We start from the raw sequence: 18995 nt of genomic DNA on the forward strand, positions 1-18995 counted from the left end.
GGGCAGCAGGACTGCCTTTTGTTAGGTGCTATAACCAGGTGATGGCCTCTCCTACAAGTTCATGGTCCAAGTAGTCAAATACTATTGTGTTTCCATGCTAGAAAGCAAGGCAAAAAAAGCATATATGGGCATTGCCCAAGATCATAGGAGGTGCAGAGCTGAGCAGAAACCTGGATTCCTGGATCAAAACCCAGTGTCTGGCTCTCCCAAGCCCCCCTTTTTAATGCAGAGATGGCTTCTGTGCCACATTTGGCTTTTACTTAGTCTTGGCTTTCCTACCCAAGCTGTACATACTTGGAGACATCACTTCCTTGCCCCTTTTTCCCCAATCCCCTTTGCAAAATCCCCAGAACACATTGCACATCAGTGGAGCCCCATAAAGACACCTAACAAATTAATTTCAGATTCAGTCTTGTTAGGAGTTAGATTGAATGCACCTCATATAATATTGCCTTAGACACAAAATAATCCTACTTTCGAAAGCTTTATAGCTTCCATGGGGACCAGCCCCATGGTGTGTATTAATCTTTAATGTGAAACAACATCTCTACAGCAGCTACAGGGGGGAAAAAGATACTACTAAAAAATTAAAGTTGATGGTGTGATAGTTGTCTAGACCCAATTGTGCTCTACCATCTTTCATTGCCTCAGGCACCATTCCCTGCTCGCAGTGCTGATCCAGCTTCCAGACTGGAGATGCGTCCTTTTCTGCTAGCGACCTGAAGGCATGTTCTCCCCATGTCTTAACCTGTGGTTAAGAGCTATCACAACTCATATCATCCTGACACTAACTTCAACCTAAAAGGAGAGGAAGGGGGAATGAAGAGGTGCGTGGGGGGATTTAGTGAGTATCTCCTCTCTTTTATAAGTTGATATTTCCTCAGTGTGTGATGCTCGCATGTGGGAGGACACATTGGGACTTCTCTGAAACACGTTTTATTTGGTTCTTCTTATAGTTCAGTTCACACTTGCACTGCCTGGGAACTGGAGGGGAGTTATCACTCCACTTAGGTATGTGAAAGCTCCTCTCTTTGCAATAGAAATTCAATAGAAAGTGAAATGTTTAAAGGAAAACTGGTCCAGGCTGGCTGATGAAGGAGGTAGTTTTGGATGAGTTTAATGAACAGACAACCAAGCAAGTCTGGACAATGTGTACTGAACAACTGATAGTTATCAGAACAAATGTGCGTACCCATCTAATGGCAAATATGCTGAGTTTGCAGCTGCTTACTGTGATGGGATAGTGCTGTAGATCTGCAAAGAGCAGCAAAGCAGAGAAGTAGCCTGGATGGAGAAGCAGGAGGAATGTGTTCCTGAACTGGAATTTGGAAATCCTGAGGGTGGGATACAGCTGGGAGCATTTCCCAGTAATCACCTTGGGATCATGACCAGTGTGAGTGGAAGAAGAGATGTAACGTAATTCACTTGGAATATACTTTATTACTTTCAGTGTGAGAATAGAGCATATGCCTTTATCCCGAAACCCTGGGTTTGTAAGGTAAAGTAGAACAGGTCCTTTCTGAGAGGAGATGGGCTGAAGTACAGAGAGCTGCCACACTAATGGGTGCAGTAAGAGTTAGTGCTGAAGGCCACTATTAAACACATGCCTTCAGAACAAGAGCAACCTCTTCAGTCAGGAGCTACAGGTACCATTAGTTTTAATAACAGTAATATTCTATTGGCATTTGGAAAGAAATTCGAATGTGCCCAACAGAAAAAGCGAACTTTAATTGACTTTCCCATACTTGATGTTTTTCATTCCTTCATGTGATGCAACAGCTGAGTGTCGTTTTTAACCAGACTTACTCAACTCGGCTTTGATAAGTGCTGCAGAGCACACTGCAGCACAAACACATGCTGTGCACACGTGCAGACTCCCACACGCGCACTCGGCACTTGTGCTCCCTGTCACACTCCCGGCACAGGAGACATGGATGCTCAGAGCCATGGGCTGCAGCTCTGCTGTGCTCCTGGGAGGCAGGAGGCAGCCATGCCAGCAGATGGTGATGCTCTCTGGTCTACACTGTGCTGCTTACATCAGCCAAGGTCTCACATTCACATGCAGTGCTGCCAAGTGCACATGGCACCTCTAGTACACCTTGGTTTGGCCTCTCCTACACTCTTAGCAAAACCTGTCATCTTTGGGATTCGCAGGCTTTTAGTTTGAGTGTTTATGGTGGACTCAGACTCAAAACCAGAATGGTTTCTGGGGATGTACAAATAAACCTGACACTAAATTTCTTTGTAGCAGAGCTTTGCATACCCTAATTTTTCCTGCTTCAAAGAGTAGCTGCAGCCCATCTGCACTCTATTCTGCAGAAATAGGTGGGTATAACCTGTCCTGAGGACAACTTTTAGGCAGGTTTTTGCTCCAAGAGTGGGGGATGCAGCCTCAAGATCTCTCTGCCTGCCCAGGTATGCCCACCATATCGGCACATCCTTCACCAGACTCAGCGAGGCAGCCAGATGGACAGGAGGTGGGCAGGAGGAAGAACATGTCCTGTGTATGGAGAGGACTTTTTCCGAGCAGCATCAGCAACAAGGAACACAACCCAGCAAGCTGGGATGCTGCTGCAGCCACAGTTAGGAAGTAGAAAGTGAGGGTATCCATATCAGGTGTGGGGTGTCAGCTAAGCAAGCTGCTCACCTTCCAGCAATAGAGCACACAGCTTTGTTCAGAGAGGGGCATTGTGCCAGCAGCATGACTGTGGAGGTGGATGATCTAATGGCTGAAACATTTCGAATAGGAGTCAGGAGATGAGGGCTCTCTTCCAGCTGTATCCATGGCTTGCTGTGTAACCTTTGGCAAGGCATTTCACCCCTCTGTTTCCCTTCCCACTCATCATATGTCTTGTCTATTTAGCTGTTAAACACGTCGGGGAGAGGAGCTGCCTCATAGCAGGGCTGGGCTCAGCCACGATTTGATGTGGGGATGAGGTGGAACAGCCACTCTCCCATCATATGAATGACAACATGTCCTGCACCAGGTGCTGTGAAGCATCCCCTTAAGCTCCCTAGTAAATCTGCACTGAATACGCATGTTCACTGTGTCGCCCTGCAGAGCCTTGATCTTGCAAAGAGCCTGGAGGTCCTGCCGTGATTGAAATAACAACAGACCCTGTTCTACCTCTACCAGACACACACCTCCCAAACACACAGGCAGGAAAGCAGGTTGAGGTGATTTTTCTCCTTCAAAGTTTGGCAGGATTTCATAGTCGTGTGTGTGTCTGTGTGTCCGCATGTGCTCCTCACTGGAGCCTGGGTAATTATTTTGTTTTATTTCTCTTTTTGGCAACACTTTGAAGTAAGAGCTGGGCCTTCATAGATTGCTCAGGTTGCACAGAGTATGGATTACAGATCATCAGAGAGACATGAAAGCAGAAGACACGTTTCTCTGGCATGGCATTAAAGGGACAGGAAAGGGGTAATTGTAGCCTAGGGTGCAGCTACCTTCTGCGCCCAGCTTCACTTGCCTCTGCAACACTGCGGAGAACTTCATGAGGGAAGTGATGGAAAAGCTGGGGTGAGGATGTCTCAGGTCAGGACCTGGTTATTTCAAAGGTGATATATACTCAGGAGGTTAAAGACACCACTTAGGTACATGAATAAAACACTGCCAAATACTCTAAGCTGTAACACAGGCAGAGGGAAGTCTTTTAAAACTTGATTTTTCATGTCTATTCACCCTGAGAGTTGTCAAAGGATCAAAACAATTCCCATTTTAAACTCTCTCTTTCTCTCCCTTCTCCCTCTCCTCCCCTCCGTTTCTCTTTCTCTCTCTTTCCTTCCTCCTCTTCCTTCTCTTTTTCAACAGGACTCCACAGAATGGAGCAAGAATGAGAGGAAAAAGGCAGACAGAAAAGCATGAACTGGAGGCTTGTTGAGTTCCTCTACCTCCTGTTTATATGGGACCATATACTAGTACAGCCCTCCCACCAGGACCCAGCTGCTACCAACCAACATGTCTCCAAGGAGTTTGATTGGCTTATTTCAGACAGGGGGCCTTTCCACCACTCACGGAGCTACTTATCCTTTGTGGAAAGACATCGTCAAGGATTTACAACCAGATATAAAATATACAGGTACGTTGGTTTCCTACAGCACCTGGAGCTTGGATAACTTGTTAGGTTTTGGGAACTGTCAGTTCCTATGGGCTCAAGACTTGTAGTCAATTTGAGACACACCATTGTCCCTGTTTCATCTGGAAGTGCTTCTTTTGTTCTTCATGGTCCTCAGCTGGCAATGAAAACTGCTTCAAAGACTCAGCTGTAACGTTCTGATAGGGAGATGAAGGTAGCACCGTGATAAAAAGGGACCAAGGGTGTGGGTGTACTTCATTTGCGACAACAGATAAGTTCATGGCCAGGTTCACAAGCATGTTTGTCAGACCAGTGTACCAATGGGCAGACCCCAGGCCTCTGTAGTCATACATGTGAACTGCCAATAGCTGAAGGTTTACATGGGTGAGAACAGACATATATCAAGACACACATTGGTATGGCAGTTCTTACACTGCTGAGAATGGGGAGCTTTAGCTATGTACTGCCTACCACAGACCTTTGCAGATTATCTCCATGTAGGAGCTGGACTTGCCCCAGAACTGTGATCTTGGTTTAAGAGACTTATAACCAAATAACTCCAGAGAGTAGGCAGAATCTGGATTTTCCTTTGCCTTCTAGGTTTTGAAGCTTTTGCTGTTGCCTGTTTCCAGCTCTTCTTGCCCACTGTGATATCCAGAAACATGCTTTTCATTTCTCATTTTAACATGAAAAGCCGGGGTGCTCACATGAGCCTCCTATTAACACAGCAAGTGCTTTGGAGCGAAGGGGAATAAGCCAGCAAATGTCATGAGATTTGTGTTAAAACCTAAAGAGACTGCAAAACCCTCATAGACATGTGCACATTTACATAATTATATAGTCCTGGTGTGTTTCAGAAAGACACTTGCAAACACAACTGTTGCAAACTAGTAGGTAGGAAAGCACTAGTGAATAGCCTACTGGCAATGTGCATGCAGGCACACATAGGTGATGACTGAGAGGAGCAGGGAAACCACATGTGTTTAGGTTGTGTTCCCCGCCAGCAGAGAGCCAAAAGCACTTGTAGAATAAGAGTGATGTGCAAGACATCATCTACGTGTGGGGAAGAAAAATGAGTTGTGCCTGTCCCATGGCCTCCAGGGAGTGCAGCATCCCCTCCCCTCGCACCAGCCCGCAGAGCAAAGGCAGGTGAACATGGGTTGAAATACTGTTCTGGCTTGTCCTCTTCATTCTAAACAGCTCGGGGGGAAGACAGCCCCAGACCTAGATATCATGCTGCCATGCATCCACTAAGGGCGTCTCACTGTCTTTGCTTGCACAGAGGAACAGAGAAAACATGCCTTTTTCAGAAAGACTTTCTTCCTATGTGTGGATATCCCCATCTCTCCTCCTACCCTGCCTGACAACAAACACTGTGATTGAGGCTGCAAATCTCTGCCCCAGACAATGCCCCTGGTAGAGGCTCTGCCCTTTGCTAAAGAGCTATTCAGCCCTAAATGCCACCGCACCGGTCCACAGCGGCTGTAGTGGCAGAGAAATTCATGCAATGTATGTGTTCAGACACATCTATGAACTGTCACTGTAGGTCAGGCCAGAGATCCGTCAAGCCTGGGATTCTGTCTCCAAGAATCATGGAAAAATGGGTCTGGAAGGACCTTGAGAGGTCATTTAATCCATGCCTCTTCCCCAAGGCAGGCTCAGACATACCTGTGTCACATCTGACAGAGGTTTGTGGGCTACCTGAAAGGTTTCCCATGACGGAGAATTCACACCCAGAGCAGGCAGCCTGCACCAAGGCTTTGCTGTCCCCACATTTATAAAGGAGCTAAAATGTTGTTTGTACTTGAAGCCTGTGGTTTCTAGTTGTATCTGCTGTGTGGTGAGGAGCAAATTCCCCTTTGGTTTGTAGGAGGCCGGTAAGAATTTGAAGGCTTATCTTAGTTAAGTGTGACCTGAATATACAGGAAGCAGAAAGGGATCTGCCTTTCTCCATTTCTGCTGGATATTGCCAATGCACTTGTGAAAGACACTTGTAGCATGGGGAGGAGACAATGTCCTCCTTCTTCCAACATAGAAGAAAATGGGCAGCAGCATTCTACATGCACGGGAGGTGTCTGAGAAGGGTCTTGCAGACGGTCACAGTGCTGGAGAAGTTATTCACAAAAGAAACTGGAGATGAGACAAAGTCCAATGGAAGTAGTTAGGAAGAGAGTTTAGAGAAACAGGTAAAAGACTGCAAGGGCACCTGGGGCATCTCTTGGCCAAATACCGTGCACTGAGCTGAGGGAGGGAGCTGAGGGCTTGGAGAAATCTGGCCACGTGTGTCATGGTTTGAGCTGCTGGGAGCTGAGCGCTTTGGAAACACTCTCTGGGTCCATCTTCTGCTCCCACTACAGTCAGCTGAGGAGGAGGGGAGAGCCTCATGTGCTTCAGCAGATGGAGCCAGAAAGTAGGTGGCTGCCCAGATGATGGAGGGTTGTTTGTTTCCAATAGCCTACCCTGTTGGCAGAACTGGTCACTTCGAACTTGGTCCCATGCATTTTTTGAGGGAGCGTTAAAACCAGTCTGGTTATGGTGAATTAGTGGAGCCACAGCCAATTCCAGCAGCGGAGAGCTGGACTCAGAGCATACACACCCCCTCCAGAACACATAATTTTGCTGAAACCCACAGGGGTAAAATCTCATTTTGTGGGATCCTTAAATTGACTTGGAGAAGCTGTAAAGCTGTGGGGATTTTGTCAACTCTTTAATTCCAACACAGAAGCTTCTTTCCTACCAAATGATGTCTCTCAATTGCTCTTTGCACTAGACTAGCCCAAGGGAGGCACATATTCTACATTAAGGATATTGCTCCTTTCCTTAGAAAAGCAGCAGATACGACACATGGGAATTTTCTGTGTACTCTTCTCTTTCAATGTTCCTTTTCTCCCATACTTTTTTGGGGGTGGCTGGTTTGCTCTTTGTCCTTTGGTCAGGCAGTTCCTTGAGGCACTTGTGATTTAGTTGAATGAGGTTTAACCTGACCACTGCTTTGCTAAGCAGCAGACCTCAAACCAGCCAGAGCAGCCAAGGATTTGGAGTGGAAGTGAAATCAGGCAAGAGGACCTCACCCATTCCTAATTGAAACACTGTCATCTGTTTAGTGGTGATTTCCCCAGTGTCTTGCTGTGCAGGAGCATGGACACACCACATTAAGGCCGTGTTCATTTACACTGAAAACCCATAGAGATAAAGCCACTGTCAGTGCTACACAGAGCAGAAGGCAAACCACAGTATTTGCTCATTTTTACAGGTGATGTTAGAAAGGAAATGGCACCAAACTAAACATGAAACCCTCAGAACTAAAGTCCAGAAGTCTGCCAACAGCAAGCAAAGAGCCTATTTTGGTTAGCCAGGCAATTTTATATGCTGCGTAAGCAGAACTGCTGTGGCACAGCAGAGCTGCCAATATCTTTTCATAGGATGCCTGAATCCAGATCTATCCAAAGGCTTATTCCCTCCTTCTATTTCATTTTAGTATATTTTAGGTTCCTTTCTCACAAAACTTGGACCACTGATTTTCCTGGTATCCTCAGTCAAGGTCTGCACCTTGCATGTGGTATTAACAGGCAAACAGAGGGGGAGATGTTTTATATATTAAATCATGAACAGTAGGGGCAGATACAATTGCATTAAGGAAGCACATTAATCAGCATCAATTCATACTAATAAGGCTGGTTTAGGGGGGCCTCTGGCAGGAAAATGCTGCTTTGATCATTATCTGTGCACTCTAATGCTAATGCAGATAGGATGGCAGATGCTGAGAGTGGTTTGTGGGGTGTCTGAATATTCATTATCACTATCCTGGCTGTTCCTAGTCATGGGAGCCTTGGGTAGTAGGTACTGTATGAAGGCTGGAAAACAGATGAAACTCAGCTTGGTTTTGGGACTGGGGCATTGCTCAGCCCAGAAAACATTCCTGTTACCACAAGACAGTAGTTAACAGCTTCAGTCCCCTTCTTTGAAGTATATTGACACGTTGTCGTTTCTTCTTTTCCCAGAAACTGATTATTTAGCTATAAGGCAAAGCAAAAGCAACAATAAACTGAGTACTTGAATACACTCTGCAGCTAGACAGTCAGAAGCACTGACACAGAGGCATTTTGCTAATGATGCTGCTCAGTTTAAGTAAGTTCTAGAAACACAAATCTTTCCTAGAAAAGAATGAGGCTTTGTTGTTCAATGTCAGAGGTGAGACACAGGAGGCAAAGAGGGAAGTGGTCTCATCGAGCTGAGCAGACAGGCTTATGGTTATGCTCTAAGGGTCTATATTATATCTGTATAGATTATGTATATCTATAATGTATATTATTGCCCCAGGCTGAGGTGTGGCTGTGGGTAAACTCACTTCTCTATGCCTTGGTTCCCTCCTCACCCCCTGAGAATGAGAGATGACAGCGCTTGTCTGCTCTGCATTGCTGGGCAGACTTAATTAAATGTTGCAAGACGTTTGGACATAAGGGGCGACAGCAATATAAAATGGATGTTTGCACAGGGCTGGAAGGGGAATGAGCAAGAAAAAAGGTGGATTTCCTATGTGTGGGAGTTTAATTCCATTTTCTGCAATGCAAGTATGAACCAGGAAATCTGGCTCTCTGTGTAGGTTAGCAGGGAGACCCTGGAGTATAAAGAGGAGATCTGCTCACCTTGCACTTCTCCTGCAGCAGGATCATTTAGAGGCTGCCTAAGTCCATGAAACCTGCAAATACATTCTGCCAAGTCTGGATAAAATGAATTAACAGATTCCAAACTCAGTAGAGGATGTGACAACAAACCAGTCAGGCCTGTCCCATCCCTCCGCTTGCAGAGTGACAGGAGAGACCTGATTGCTTACGTACACTCATTACAGTAAGGTCCCTGAATACATAAAATGGAAATACAGTTCCTGAGACAGGAAAGGTTGTGAGTATGTGAGTAACTGGATGCACAAGATAGCTGTAAATAGGTTGGAATGATGCCTGGGGAAAAAAAGCTGATTTCCTCCCCTTAAAGGGTTGTTTCATCAGGAGGGTGGTGCAGGTCTAAGGCAGGTCAGTGGAGAGGTGAAGGGTCCTTCTATCCATGGTGGTTTTCAAGGCTTGGATGGACAAAGCCACAGTTCTGTCCACTCAAGAGCTGGTGATAGTTCTGCTTCAAGTAGAAGCTGGATTAAAGACCCTTAGGGTCTCACCTAACCAACACTTTTGTGATCTCTCTGTTTCTCCAATGCAAAGTGGACACTAAACTGTGTGCTCATAAAGGGATTGGTACTGCTGAATGCATTCAGCCACACTAGAGGGTTTTATTTGGTCCTAGAAAACCCACAAATCGTGGTCTCTAAAAGTGTCATTCCCCTAGCAAAGAGGAAGAGAATGATCATAAAGCGAGGATCTTTGCTGTGCACGTAAGATGGGCTACAAATGACTTAGAAATACATGTGCTGTTCTGCTGCTTCAGTTTTCCCTGAGAGGACAAATAAATTACATTAAAAAAAGAGGAAAATCTGGTCTCACAAAACTTTCTAAGTTTTATGGCACCACAAGTTAAAAACAATGAGCCAGATTCTCTGTGACATAAAGGAAAATTCACCCATTTATTGACTGGAGAATCTGGGATAGCATATCCAGCATTGCCCAGGGGCTTACACAGCTCCAGGTGTTAGAAGGCTGCTTGCCCTCACTGGCTGGGGGAATGATGAGCTGTTGCTGTTTGTAAGCAAAAGCCAAATCTGGCTCCTACATCTAAGCACAGGACTTGGACAATGTGGTGAGTGAATGCGAGGTTTCTATGGCTGGTTTTAGCAGCTTCTATTACAGATGTTCTGCCTTTCCTGATCAGAACTTCCAGGCGGGTTGCATGTAAACCTCTGATTTTCACAGCTGAGGAACTGATCTGGCAGAAAAATATGTTAGGGCTGTTCAGCCTGGAGAAGAGAAGCTGTGTAGAGACCTCTGAGCAGCTTCCAGTATCTGAATGGGGCTACAAGGATGCTGGAGAGGGGCTCTTCATCAGGGACTGTAGCAATATGACAAGGGGTACTGGGTTCAAACTGAAAAGGGGAAGTTCAGGATAGATATAAGGAAAAAGTTCTTTACTGTGAGGGTGGTGAAGCACTGAAACAAGTTTCCAAAAGAAGTGGCAAGTACTCCATTCTTGGAAGTGTTCAGGCTAGGTTGGATGACGTGGTTTAGTGTGAGGTGTCCCTGCCCATGGCAGGGAGCTGGAACCGGATGAGCTCAAGGTCCTTTCCAACCCAAACCATTCTATGATTCTATGACTGTGTGGATGGTAGCAGGAAGGGGACAAAGGGGACTGGTGAGACTGCTGTTTTCAGCAGCAATGTCGATTAAAGTAGTATTAAAGTGGTTGTGAAATACATGCTGAGTTTTGGCAGGGACAAGATCTAGTAGAGCTGCTTCCACTATTTTTTCAGCACATCATTCCACTCCTCATTGACTCTTTCTGCTGTCTCTCTATTGCATTAGATTTAATCTACTGGTCACTAGAGCTGTACAAATAATTGATTTTGTGGTTCACTGGTTGTACGGAACAAAAAATAACATTAAAAATGGGTTGATTTGACATGGATGTTTGTAAAATGGAAAAATCAAAACATTTCATTTTAGCCTCAGTGAGAAGTTTAAGCTTTGCTCCTCGTTTTCATTTTATTAATCCAGTGAAAAACCTTTTATTTTACTGCGATTTTTAAGACATAAAATCTCATCTCAAAACACAGAGTCAAGCAATGCCAGTTAAAATATGTCAGACGGGAGACGTTTTGATTTTGAGTGTATTTTGTTTAGCTCTTTGCTCTTCAACTTGCTCTATCAGTTTATGTTGAAATTTGCAAGTACTCTTTATGTCCTTGAAATAGGGAAGGAGAAAATAAAATAGGCTGGATGTCCTTATTGATCACTCTGAAACTCTTTGACTTCCCTTGGGTTTGGCTTTTAGCATCTTAGGATAAAAAAGAAGTAACACTTTCCCCAACACAGCTGGGCAAGAAAGGCAGAGCCGTGGTGAGTGGTAGCATTGAGCTTTGATGTGCTTGTTCAAACTGAAGCTGGATGCTGAGATCTGGGTGCCACTGGCTGAGACAAACGGTACAACACATGTGCAGTCATAGCTCCTCTCTCACACACGTACCCTGGCAAGTTTTCAGTCCTGTTCCAGTTATTTGGATGCCTGAAGCATCCAAAAAAGCACCGTGAAGGTTCTTCTCAAACAGCATTAAGGTGATGCTTTGCACTGGTACAAATTGATAGGCACTGTTAGGCTGTTTAATCTTTGCTTTGGCTTTTTTAGTCACGCTGGAGTTCTGCTGACAAGGTTTTCCTATTAGCTTTTTATGCTATCTGTTAAAGGGGACATCAGCTTTTATGTTTCACAGTCAGAGCAAGGCTTTTTTAGGAGAGGCAAAACAGGAATTGAAGGACAGAGGGAGCTGAGATGAAAGGAGGCTCTTGCCTCTGTGTGGAATGAGCAATGGAAAGCCGTACAGCATTGCATGGCAAGAAATAGGAAATCTCCATAGTTTACATTATGCATGTAAACGGGTGATGTACATTGGTTTGTAATCAGTAAACGCCTTGTAAATAAATGTGTGTAAACCCCAAATTTAAATCTATTTCCATAGCACATGTAAACAATGAAGGCTTCCAGTGTTCTCCTCAATGGAAACGTTAATCTCAAAAATGACATTACTACAAGTTTATGCAACTTCACAAGAGAGCCACAATTTACATTCCTGTCTCACCAGCTCTAACACAGCGGTTTGGCAAACACGGGCCCTTCAGTGGTGGGGGTAAACCAGCCAGTTCCATCACATTGCCTCTGCTTTAGCCACCACCTTCATTATTCTTGCACTTCAGGGACCAGTGCTATTACATTCCCTGCTTAATGCATCTCCCTGCATAGGGGAAGCTTATAATGTATTTGCATAAGCAGAATAATGGCATGAGTAGGGGATGACAGGGAATGGCTGAGCTATACAGTGCTTTGTCCTGGGGCTGTTGGGCTGAGCAGACAAGGAGCTTGGCTTCATTGGGGCTGGAGGAGCAGCTGCTTTGACTGCATTTGGATTCAGATGGCGAGGGCTTGCAAACAGCACTGGCAGCTGCAGGACTTACAGAAGCATACACCTCTCCTCCTCTTTGATATCCTTGAGAACAGAGGGCAAATGAAAGGATAAATGGCACCAGCCTTTGATATGCTCAGAGCTGTGAAGATACGAGAACAGGACATCTGGCCAAGCTTTGGGGAAGGGCAGGCCCTCATCTCAACCTGGCAGTGCAAGCAAAGAATAGTGCAGAAGCTGTAGGGAACGGTGCAGAAGCAATGCCGTTGAGAAGTTCACATTCTGACAGGGTGCTTGTGGTCAGGACTGGGTGGTTCCTCCTGAGAAAAGCATGCACATGAGCTGTATGCCTAGAAAGGCATCTCACTGACTGGTTGCCCTGCCTGCTGACTCTTAGCTGGGTTGGCTGGGGGTTAGTGCAGTTCTGCAGAGTTGCATGCTCCAGCACAAAAATCCCCTTACTGAATCCAGGATGAAATGGCTTTAAATTGGAAGAGGGTAGATCTAGATTAGACGTCAGGAAGAAATTCTTCCCTGAGAGGGTGCTGAGGCGCTGGCACAGGGTGCCCAGAGGAGCTGTGGCTGCCCCATCCCTGGCAGTGCTCAAGGCCAGGTTGGACACAGGGGCTTGGAGCAAGCTGCTCCAGTGGAAGGGGTCCCTGCCCATGGCAGGGCCTGAAGCTGGATGAGCTTTAAGGTTCCTTCCAACCCAAACCATTCCATGATTCTATGAAATATTTTAACCATGCTCCCAGAAGAGGCACAGGCAAATATTTTTAGTCACTGAACCTTTCCAAAGAGATCTGCATCCTGCTGGGATGCAACGAAGCTGTCCACACAGTCCCCTCTGGGACTTGCTTGGTGGGGAATCTTTTCCCCTCTGCGTAGCACAGGCAGGGCTCTGCTCACATACCTCCCCAGGCTGCTGCCCAGCATGCTGCAGCAGCAATGACTCTGCACGTTCAGCTCTGATTTCTTCAGACCAGCAGACTGTGGTCCAGTGGCTTGGGAGCATATTTTAAAGGCTAACAAGCCGAGGAGAAGCCTTCACTGTTTTTTTCAGCACATTATTAATTCTGCTTTCAAATCAGGCAGATGCTTATTTCAGCAGAGAAGCTGTTGCACACACACAAAAAAGTCATCCTATTAGATGCATGGGATAATTTTGTTCTGGCACCAGTAGCACTGGGAGATGGCATGACCCCCCCTATTACAGGGGGTTTTCTATTTCTGGATCCATCTAATGTTTCCCTTGGGTTCCAGAAAGTAGTTTTTTCCCCTTTCTTTTTTGCTGATTGCCACCCACCAGCCTCTGTAAATGGAACAAGATGCATCCCACTGGGGCAGTAGGAGCCATCCGGGCTGGTTTCCTGTGTTAAACTACTAACTGCATTTACAGAACCCAAGGACACCTCTGAAAAGAAACCCAGGAATCAGCTTTGTTTGCAGCAGGCAGGGAGAAGGGTTTGGGTCAGCTCTTTGTGCCAGAATCTCCTCTCCAGGTGGTGTGAAATCAAATATGCCTGTGTGGAGCCAGCAGTTCCTCCGTGTGCTGCAGCGCACGTGTGCCTGGTGAAGGAGCTGACGCAGCACGTGGGCAGCTTGGTGCATTCTCAGCATCCCCTGTAGAGAGCCCTGGGCACTTGGTACCTTCTGTGCTTCTGGAGAACAGGATGCAGGCACTATTTGGGCTGCCAGGTCTGAGCACTAGGGATGCTGTCACTGGTGACCAAGCCTGGCAGCTCTGTGTCTCGGGTGATCAGACCCCATTTCACATCCGCAGCCTTCCACACAGTGACCGCAAAGTATTTACAAGGAAGCTGCAGTGAGGTTCCCTTCACCAAGGAGTCATGTTTGCTGGTTAAATACATCCCATCTGATGAGAAATGCTGGGAGGGAAGGGAGGAGATGGAAACGGATGAGAGCTGCAGGTCACTGCAGTGTTTCCATTCATCTGGGCTGCAGGCAGGTGCTGCCTCCTCCTCCTCCTTCCCTGCCAGACTCCTCTCAGCTGCCTGGCTCTCAAACCACTCTGTTTCAATAGGACAGAGATTCCCCCCATCCCCATACTCTGTGGCATGGGAAAGCCTCCAACCTGCTCCAGCGCCTGCCCTGAAAGGCGAAGCAAGCCTTGAGGTGTGACACCGGCGGCTGTGAGCAGGGCCAGGCTGGGGTGTAGCAGAGGGATGGGATTCTCTAACATATCTGCTATGCTTCTAAATCAAAGTCCCGCTGACAGCACAGAGCACTGAATGCCTGCCTGGGGCTCTGCTCCTACAGTCATGTGACGGCATCAGAATTTAAGCTTTAATTAAGAAATGAGTGCAGGGAGGGAGGAAAGAGTCTCTAGCCCTGATGGCTGCAAAAGAAAGCTTGGAAACATGACCCGAGTGCAACCAACATCTGCTTTAATGTGCAGACGGCTCCCAGCAGAGGGGTAAGCAGCCGGGAGAGAGAAGCCATTACATCAAATTCCCAATCAGGTCAGGCCTGCCTGTGCTTCTGCTTGCAATGAAAGAGCTTGCTTGGAGAACGGAGAGTTTCCATTAAAGCTGTGCTGTGGTAGAATTACACCAGTTACACCAATTACACCATTACACTCTGGCTGTAGATGGCTCTCATCTAATTTTTACACTAACACAGCCTCTAATTTTTGGACAGGCATCATCTAGAGGTAGCAAGAGCCAGCTCCTGACTCTGTGCTCCTGCAGGCCGAATTGTAACAATGGTGTGCAGCACTTTTTAAGCAGTGACATGAAATTTTCACTCTGGAATTACGGCAGGAGGTGTTTTTCCTCCTTAGTCCAAACTGAAGGGACTGGTATGCCAATTTGGCATGCTGCCCTTCAACACTTGCTGGCCTGAAACCCCATACCGGGCTTTCATGTGCCATCAGTTTCAGCAGGGGGAAGGAGCAATTGGAACAACTAGACACCGGTCAAGGAGAAGCCTCTGGGTACTCTCCATCTCTCACAGATAAGTCTTTGGCATGATTCATTGGATAACTATGCTCTCAGCTAGCATACCAGGGTCTGGAGGCTCAAATATGCCTGACACTGCAGCAACCTCTCATTCCCATGAATGAGTACCATGAATAGCCTGTGAAAGAGCTGTTCTCCCTATAAAGTATAGCTGGGATCTATCTCTGGACTCTGACTGACTTAGTGTTAGATCTTGCAAGCATCTGGATGCTGAACCCCCACCTCTCCCCCTTGCTGATGTGGCTGCTGATGTAGTTTCTGCCATAGAAGTGCCCTTTTGCAAGATTCAGACTAAGGTTCCATGGACTGGCAGTGACTAACAGGTCTACTGGAGCACAGATTTAGAGACTGATTTCAGTAAGGGACCATCACAGTTCACTCAGGGGATTGAGCTAGGGTGAAGGTGCAGACAATGACCAGTGAGGCACATTGCCCCCCAACAGCTACCTGAGGATTGAAGAAGCAGCATTGTGTTGAGAAGACAAAGTTGTTTTCATTGTCTGTGCATCCCTGCCCAACCTCATTTTGCTTTTCCTTCCCTTCAAACTGGTTCTTTCCCTCCCAGCAAAGGAAAACCTTCCTAGTGAGTATTCAGCTTTAAATATTTCAGTGTTAGCTTCCAGCTCTTGAGCCAAAACCTAGAAAGAACATTACTTTTTACCCCTCTCCAAATGTCTGGGGCTTTCTCTGGGGAGCACAGGCACACAGCCCAGGTAAGGCTAAGAAGAGAGCTTGGTGCACGAGCAGAACTGTGTGTTGCATGGATACGAGCAAGCAGGAGAAAGAGGAATAAGAAAAGAAGGTTGTTAGCTTCATCTCTGGTTAAAACTAAATTGTCTCCACCAGACTAATATATTCTCCTCAAATTTTGTCTGCCTCCTCTCCGTTTTCCTCCCTTTGCCCCCTATTCATGCACGGACTCAAAGTCTCAGATTCCCTCCTCATTCCCATAAAGACTCCAGACTGTTTCTTGGGAGTATTTGATATCTGGGCTATACCAATTCAGCAGGTGAGTGTTGTCGAGTCACAGGGTGAACTGTATCTCGAGACTATTTAATGTCTCTTCAAAGCCCACACTTTTAGAGGCCTGTGATTATGTAAAGAGTCTCAACTCAATTTTTAAAGTAAGTTTACGGCCTTTATAATTGCAGAGGAAAACTTGATAATGCGACTCCTACATACTCAGAAAGCAGAAGGCAAAAAAGGAAGAGGAAGGGGGGAAAAAAACCCAAACCCTGAAGTTTATCAGATTTTAAAAGTCTCATGAATTTTAAAACCAATCTCTTAATTCTTTTTTGGAGCCTGACTCATGATTTTCAAACAGTTAGCAATATGGCTGTAGGGATTGTAAGGCTGGTTTGTTATCTTATTAGATAACTTACATAAAATATCCAAACCCGTGGAGACTCTGAGATTGAGTATTGCACTTCAGTACACAGCTGGAGAGAAGAGTGTCTTTTTCTTCTGTATAGATGCTGAGGATCTCCTCTTAATCCAGGTCTCTAGTCACTACTGCAGCATAAATATTTCCCCAAATTATATTAGTGCTAATCAGATGAATGCGAATAGCCATAATATTGATCTTCATAATACTTAGGTTATTAAATTTGAGTTTGAAGGTAGTTTTGTGGGGCAATTCATAATAGTAAATCTCCTCAGCATGCATAAGCAGGGAAAGCAAGCCACAGAGCAATAGCATTGCAAACCCAGAGAGAAATATATTCTAGAGCCTTCCATCTTACCACAAGTCTGCACACTGAACAGGCATGTGAATAAGTTAGCAATGTCAGAACTGAAGTTGTGCTAATAATTTGATAATCTCAGGTGAACTAATTGATCTGAAAGGGGAGAAAAGCCTTTGGATGTTGGAACAACTTGTTCCAATATTTCTGTGAGGTATATGCATCACCCAGGGGCACTTTATTCCTGGAGTATTTACACACACACAAACTCAGGGATGCTGGTGTTTTAAAATGAAGGGGGATTACCTTCCACATACATGTTTATTGAGGCTGTCCAGTTCAATGTAAGAATCATACGTACTGAAGAGGTAGGGAGGCAGTAGAGCTCACCATGCTCATAGCTGTTCACAGAGTCTCATAGGTGCCCCTGTGCAGATAAGAGGTTTGAGACGCACACAGATATTAGGGTGGCTGAAGCTTCTTGCATGGCCTATGGTGGATGAGAGGAAATCTGAGCAGACTTTTCTGTGAAATAGCTCCATAATAGGGGACAGAAAAAGTCTCCCCGGCTCTTGTAGCATCTAACAAAGGAGGAACTAAGAGTGTGGAACAGGCTGAATGCTGCTACATAATAAGCTTACAGCATATTTGCCAGCTATGCTTGGACTTAATTTTCTCCTTCAGAAGAGTCATAAATAAGTTCATTGTTTTCACTCCTGGGGACTCAGATATTTTAAAGACAGTGCTTTACCTCCTTGCTTGAAGACATGAGCTCCACTGGTGACTGTCTCCTGTACAATTGTGGATGAGCATCTGAAGGTGAGGACTTTATATGCACTGCTGGTGTCTGATAGCTGGAATAGGAATATCTCAGCTCTCTGTCAGAGTCTTGCAAGCATTTGTAGAACAAGGGTGGGATTTTCACTCATGGTAGTGGGGATTGTGCACCAAGAGGGGAGCAGATCTGGTAAAGTTCTACAAGGATGGAGGAAGGCAAATGACAAGATGGCAAAGTCTTTGCATTTTAGGTGTAATAAAATCAGCTCAGTGAGGTAGAAGAATGTTTCCTCCAAAGTAAGGTTTTGTCGAACTCTTTGATTTTGTTAGTAATACAATGTTTCAGGTGATGGATTGGATTCAACACAGTTTTGAAGTCTCAGCCTCTCTGGTCACTAGTGACTATGGTGAAAAAGAGAGATTCAAGAAATGAGCTGTTTTGACAGGAATTTGTCTAATGAAAACACTACTAGCTGTTCCAGAGTCATCCAGCATGGAAAAAAAAACAGATTCTGCAGCCCCGAAAATAGCTGCAAAATGGAATAAGCATCCAGAAAACTCCAGCCACTGCTGAAGATGGAGCTCGCCCAAATGTGAGCGATTTAAGCTTTGTCTGGATACACAAAACTGAAGCCCTTACCAATTACAGATGAGTTATCATCAGGTGCCACAGGGACAGTGCAAAGGGGCTGAATAGTAAAGGATTAGCCAGTGCACACAGAAGTATTGAGCAAGCCACTACTACCTCTTATTGTGCTTGTGCCACTGAAAATTCCTTCTTTAGAAGAGAATATTCCATTTTTAAGAGCTCTCAATTTTTCATTGAAGAAAGGGACTTGGAGCAGCGTCCAATCTGTAATCAATCAGTCTGCCTTTGCAGAAAAGCTCTGAGGAAGAGCTCCTGCTCTTTGGTTCTTTATCTTCTCTGGGGACTCACAGAAATTATATTTCTCAATGGGATTAAGAGGGAGGGAGAGGGAGAACTGAAGCCAGGGCAATGCTCAACTAAACCTTATAGACTGCAGTGCTGTATGCAGTAACTTGCTGTACCAAAACTATCCCAAATCACACTGCTTCTGTCTCCAGTCAGAGCAAGCAGATAAGCTTGGCCCACACTTAAAAAAGATATTTATGCGTTTTGTGTGGGTACTTCACTGCCTAAATGCCAAATTCCTGTAGATTTTAGTGGGCATTACAACATAGAATCATAAAATGGTTTGGGTTGGAAGGGACCTAAAAGATCATCTAGTTCCAAGCTTTTGAACAGGATTTCTCACAGCCCTAAATGAGGCCATCAGTAATATAACCCATGAATGTATTATCCCTGGTAAGGAATCACTAGAAATACACAATGATAAAAGGAGGAATAACAGGCACAGCTCATCCAGGGATCTCCAAGCTCTTCGCAGCCAGTACTTAA

The 18995-nt window shown here is 45.5% G+C and overlaps 1 protein-coding gene across 1 annotated transcript in view; it reads left to right on the forward strand.

The window, feature by feature from the left end:
* BRINP1 (BMP/retinoic acid inducible neural specific 1) overlaps positions 1-18995 on the forward strand; it is a 106893-nt gene that overhangs the window by 43357 nt on the left and 44541 nt on the right. The window contains exon 3 of the mRNA XM_065695724.1: positions 3815-4082. Within this exon, the coding sequence (XP_065551796.1) occupies positions 3865-4082 (218 nt within the window). The 5' untranslated portion in view covers positions 3815-3864. The remainder of the gene's footprint in view (positions 1-3814; positions 4083-18995) is intronic.

Source organism: Lathamus discolor, chromosome 15 (genome assembly GCF_037157495.1).
Source record: "Lathamus discolor isolate bLatDis1 chromosome 15, bLatDis1.hap1, whole genome shotgun sequence".
Classification (NCBI taxonomy): Eukaryota; Metazoa; Chordata; class Aves; order Psittaciformes; family Psittacidae; genus Lathamus; species Lathamus discolor.